Source organism: Cebus imitator, unplaced genomic scaffold (genome assembly GCF_001604975.1).
Source record: "Cebus imitator isolate Cc_AM_T3 unplaced genomic scaffold, Cebus_imitator-1.0 Scaffold1001, whole genome shotgun sequence".
Classification (NCBI taxonomy): domain Eukaryota; kingdom Metazoa; phylum Chordata; class Mammalia; order Primates; family Cebidae; genus Cebus; species Cebus imitator.
Window position 1 is genome coordinate 49,830 of NW_016108316.1, and position 5,714 is coordinate 55,543.

Here is a 5,714-nt window from a genome sequence, read left to right on the forward strand (position 1 = left end):
AATCATGAACAGTGGAATAGAAATTTTGAGGTTGATATTCATGATGATCAAACATCTTTTCAAGATGTTTGTGTCTGGAAAAACAACTTGAAGAACTGTTGGCAAACAGTGAGGAATTCCCTCAGGCTTGTGAGTAGATGGCAGTGAAGTCAGTTTGGCCTTATAGGAAAAGGGAATTGGGTTCATTTTCAGGCAGAGACATAAAATGAGAAAAGACCTTTTGCAGCATACCTAGTCAGTAAACCATGGCTCAGCGGGTTGAATGGTGACCCCCAAAAAGATATGTCGAAGTCCTAACTGCTAAAACCTATAAATGTGACCTTAGTTGGAAAAGCGTCTTTGCAGATATAATTTAGTGAAGGATCTCAAGGTAAGATTATCCTGGGTTAACACAAGGTGAATCCAATGACATGAGTCTTTACGAGAAGAGGAGAAAGAGAGAGGCACGAGGAAAGTCATGAAAGACAGAGGCAGCCCTTTTGCGGCCATCACCTAAGCGGGAGCTGCCAAAATGAAGTTCAATCCCTTTGTGATTTCCGACCGAAGCAAGAATCGCAAAAGGCATTTCAATGCACCTTCCCACATTCGCAGGAAGATTATGTCCTCCCCTCTTTCCAAAGAGCTGAGACAGAAGTACAACGTGCGATCCATGCCCATCCGAAAGGATGATGAAGTTCAGGTTGTACGAGGACACTATAAAGGTCAGCAGATTGGCAAAGTAGTCCAGGTTTACAGGAAGAAATACGTAATCTACATTGAACGGGTGCAGCGGGAAAAGGCTAATGGCACAACTGTCCATGTAGGCATTCACCCAAGCAAGGTGGCTATCACTAGGCTAAAACTGGACAAAGACCGCAAAAAGATCCTTGAACGGAAAGCCAAATCTCACCAAGTAGGAAAGGAAAAGGGCAAATACAAGGAAGAAACAACTGACAAGATGCAGAAATAAAGTAACCTTATATACAAGCTTTGATTAAAACTTGAAACGAGGGGAAAAAAAAAAAGACAGAGGCAGAGATTGAAGTTATACTGCTGCAAGCTAAGGTATACCAGGAGCCAACAGAAGCTGAGAGACAAGAAAGGAATCTTCCCTGGAGCCTTCAGTGCAAGAGTAACCCTGCTGACACCTTGATTTTACACCTCTGGTGTGCAGAACTGTAAGAAAATAAATTTACATTGTTTTAAGCCACCAAGTTGTGGTAATTTGCTCTGGTGGCTGTAAAAAACAAATACATATTGATGATCCTACCAAAAAAAAATTTTTTTTTGAAGAGTCTCACTCTGTTGCCAGGCTGGAGTGCAGTGGTGCGATCTCAGTTCACTGCAAAGCCTCTCCCAGGTTCAAGCAATTCACCTGCCTCAGCCTCCCAAGCAGCTGGGATTATAGGTGCATGCCACCACACCCAGCTAATTTTTGTATTTTTAGTAGAGATGGGATTTCACCACGTTGGCCAGGATGGTCTCGATCTCATGACCTCATCCGCTTGCCTTGCCCTCTCAAAGTGCTGGGATTACAGGCATGAGCTACTATGCCTGGCCAATATTCTTGTGCCCCAAGGGTAGTAATGAAGCAGCAAATAGTTGCCATGTTCAAGCCCCCAGAGCTTTGTGAGAGCCAAACATCCAGCCCTCAGACAAATGAAAATCACCAACATCCGACACTCAGAGACCATGCTAGCTCTCTCTAATGTGACTGTCAAAGGAGGTCTTTACTCCATCAGCAGCAGAACGCTAATGATGGCCCAGAAATGAGACTTTTTATATCCTGACTTTGCCAAGCACCTGTGTGACTTGTCCAATATATGTCTCATATCCATCCCCTTTGCCTCTTACCACAATGCCCTGGCCACTTGTAAGTTTAGGAACTAGAGGGTAAAGAAGCATCTGTACATGTTGAGGGATGGTAAGTGGAGTAGAATTGAACTCAATAAACTCAGTATATGACAAGAAGAGTTTGAAAGACAACAAAGAGACTGGGAATGAAATGGACAGTGGGACTCCCACTTCTCTTCTCTTAAAAGAACACAGATTTTGTTTAGGTATTCATGCTTTCCCCAAAGAGCTCATGTATTTCAAATAGAGCTGATCCATCCCCAGCACCAGGACCATCCTTACTTGTCCAATAATAATTTTATTTACCTGGATAGGAACTGGCACAGGAACAACAATATAAACAGATGAGTCCATGGCATTCTCTAGTCCATTGAGATTGGATTAACAATGAACATGGAACTCGATCCCAGCCAGTGGGAAGGCTTCTAGGAATTTTTTCTTCCTCTTCAAGAAATAGCAATGTCTAAAACATAAAACTTCACAGTTACAGAAAACCACATAAAGTCCTTCATACTCAAAGTGTGAGGAAAGCCTTTTTTTCTTTTTTTTCTTTTTTTCTTTTTTTTTTTGAGACGGGACTTTCATGCTGGTTGCCCAGGCTGGAATGCAATGGCACAATCTTGGCTCACCACAATCTATCCCTCCCAAGTTCAAGCAGTTATCCTACCTCATCCTCCCAAGTAGCTGAGATTACAGGCATGAACTACCATGCCTGGCTAATTTTTTGTATTTTTAGTAGAGACAGGGTTTCTCCATGTTGGTCAGGCTGGTCTCGAACTCCTGACCTCAGGTGATCCACTCGTCTCTGCCTCCCAAAGTGCTGGGATTACAGATGTGAGCCACAGCTGGAAAGCCTCTGTAACAATGACTTGAAATCCAGATACACTTAAAGATTAACATAGCAGCTACGTTTTAAAAAGTCTTGTGCACAGCAAAACATACTACAAGCAGCCAACACCTAGAAAACATAAAATAGGCTCTCTGTATTTATGGACTGAAAATATTTGGGAAAAAAAGGATAACTGCATCTGTACTGAACATGTATTTTTTCCCTTATCGTTATTCCCTAAACAATATAGTACAACTGTTTATATAACATTTACATTGTATTAGGTATTATAAGTAATCTAGAGATGATTTTATGTTTGTAGGAGGATGTGCGTAGGCTATATGTAAATACTACACCATTTTATTACGTAAGGTTAAATAGCCATGGATTTTGGTATTCTGGAACCAATCCCCATGGATATTGAGGGACAACTGTAGTTGCAAAATATATCATGGATAAATAATCAATATTCCTAATATAAGCTATTAAAAATAAAGAGGAATTTTTTTTTAAACTCAATAAAAGTTGGCAAAAGACATGAACAAACAATTCACAGAAAAAGTTATATGATTTGCCATTAAACGTTTTAAAAAATGCTCAACTTCAGTTATAATAAAATAAATGCAAAAAATACCCACTGAAATACCCCAGCCTGACTAACATGGAGAAACCCTGTCTCTGTAGAAAAATAAAAAATAAAAAAAAAACCATGCACATATTTTTAAAGAATACTACATATCCTTTATTAATTACAAAGGGGAAAATGTACTTTTACCATGGAGATACCTGATATAAACCTCTTGGCCAATTGCTCAAACTTAGCATGATCAATAAAGGCACTGAGATCACATGGATATGATCCAAAGTGAAGTACCCACTACCTACCTTACATGTGGTAATGTGTAATAATGTTCTAGACTTAGGAGGCACATGTTGAAGTATTGAGAAGTAAAGGGTCCTGTGGACTGTAAACTACTTTTAATAATTCAGAAAAATGACCGGACACAGGTGGCTCACACCTGTAATCCCAGCACTTTGGGAAGCCAAGGCAGGGGAAATCACATGAGGTCAGGAGTTTGAGACCAGCCTGGCTAACATGGCAAAACTCTGTCTCTACAAAAAAAAAAAAAGCAAGCCAGGTGTGGTGGTGCATTCCTGTAGTCCTAGTTACTTGGGAGGTTGAGGTGAGATCATTGCTTGGGCCCAGGAGGTTGAGGTTGCAGTGAGCCGAGATCATGCCACTGCACTCCAGCCTGGGAGAAGGAGTAAGATCCTGCTGTGAAAAAAAAAAAAAAAAAATCAGTAAAACTATATGTACAGTATAAACCAAATGTGACAAAATATTAATAGTGAACCCACATGAACTTTCATCTACTCTGCAGGTATAAACATTTTAAAAATAAAAAGTGGGGAACAATAAAACAAATCAAATTAACTTGAATAAGCAGTTAATGAAAGAAGCACTTTTTTCCTCTCTGGATGTCTTCATGTGTAGTGAGAAGGCAGATTTTATTCCCTGATGAGAGAATTAGCAATAAAATAAAGGGTTAATTTGTTCATTTAGTCAATGTACTGGCTTTCTATCGCTGTATAACAAAATTACCAATCTGGCTACTTAAACCAACACAATTTCATTATTTCACAGTTTCCATTGTTCAGGAGTCTGGGTTTAGTTGGGTCCTCTTCGAGGTCTCACCAGGCTGAAATGCAGCTGCTGCAATCATATCTCAGACTCAGGATTCCTTCCAAACTTACTAGTTATTGGCAGAATTGCATTCTTTGCAACTCTAGGATTGAAGTTCTCATTTTTGTGCCAGCTGTCTACCCAGAACAATTCTTGGTTCCCAGAGGCTACCCTGAGTCTTTACTACCCGGGCTCCTCCACAGGCCCTCTTGCAACATGGAAGCTTAGTTCTTCAAGGCCAGAAGGAGAATCTCTTTCCAGTCTTCTAGGGTGGAGCCTTATGTAAGGCAATCACAGAATAACTATCTCATCAATCACATTTGTCATAAAAGGCAACCTAACCAAGGGAGTGACCCATATTCACTGGTTCTACTCATGCTCAAGAGGAGGGGATTACACAGAGTGTGAACACCAGTGAATAGAAATCTTGTGAGTCATCTTAGAATTCTGAGTAGTAATCGGTTATAATAAAGTTTTTGGAGGGGAGGAGCAAAGGAGGCTCTTTTTAACAACTAGCTTTCTCAGGAACTAACAGAGACCTCACCAACTTCCTCCTCACCCTACCACCCCAGGGCATTAATCTATTGATGACCCAAACACCTCCCACTAGACCCTACCTTCAATATTGGGGATCAAATATGAACATGAACTTTGGAGGGGACAAATATACAAACCATAGTAGGGTCCAATTAGAATTCCATACAAAAGGCTTCTTCTCATTTTCAGATCTATTAATGCAACATTCCCAGGCAAATTAAGGCAATTAAGAGTCTTAAGAATACGAGGGTTGCAGAGAATTTGAAAGTGGGTACAAAAGACAAACAATAGCAGCTACTTCAAGAGTCCTCTCTTTCTCTCGTTAGGCTATAACCATTAATTAGTTGATATCAGTTACTACCAGTGCAACCCCTACACCCTGACTTTTTAAGTTTCCTTTGCCATATGCAAGGATTCCAAGTGCTAACTGCTTTCAGCCTGTCTCTCATTTGAAATCCAAATCCCTGCCTGGGTAAAATGATGACACAAGCTGATGTTTTGGGGATGAAGCAGCTTCGAATGCACTCTAAATTTCTTTTCTCAATAAACAATGTAAAGACCATTTCAAGAAATGCTTGTGGCCTATGTGTGTACTGGATAGCACTTTCCCCTTTCTACTTTGGAGACACTGGGGCATGCATCATTTCTCTTTCAGTTACTTTTGGGGGTCACAGTTAGAATTTTTCCCAGAAACACTTCTCACAACAGTCCACTTGAATGTTGGGAGTAATATCACTTTAAGTTAGAAAAACAAGCATGAGGCCGGGCGCAGTGGCATAAGCCTGTAATCCCAGCACTTTGGGAGGCCGAGGCTGGTGGATCACGAGGTCA

General features: G+C 40.6%; 1 protein-coding gene across 1 annotated transcript; it reads left to right on the forward strand.

The window, feature by feature from the left end:
• The first annotated feature begins 479 nt into the window (after positions 1–479).
• On the forward strand, positions 480–987 carry LOC108298578 (60S ribosomal protein L26-like). Its single transcript, XM_017521243.2, has one exon. The coding sequence runs from the start codon at positions 512–514 to the stop codon at positions 947–949; it is 438 nt and encodes a 145-aa protein (XP_017376732.1). The 5' UTR covers positions 480–511; the 3' UTR covers positions 950–987.
• Positions 988–5,714: the final 4,727 nt, after the last annotated feature.

Excerpts from the sequence above, each read along its gene's own strand:
- LOC108298578 (XM_017521243.2), top strand. The coding sequence starts at position 512 with ATGAAGTTCAATCCCTTTGTGATTTCCGACCGAAGCAAGAATCGCAAA.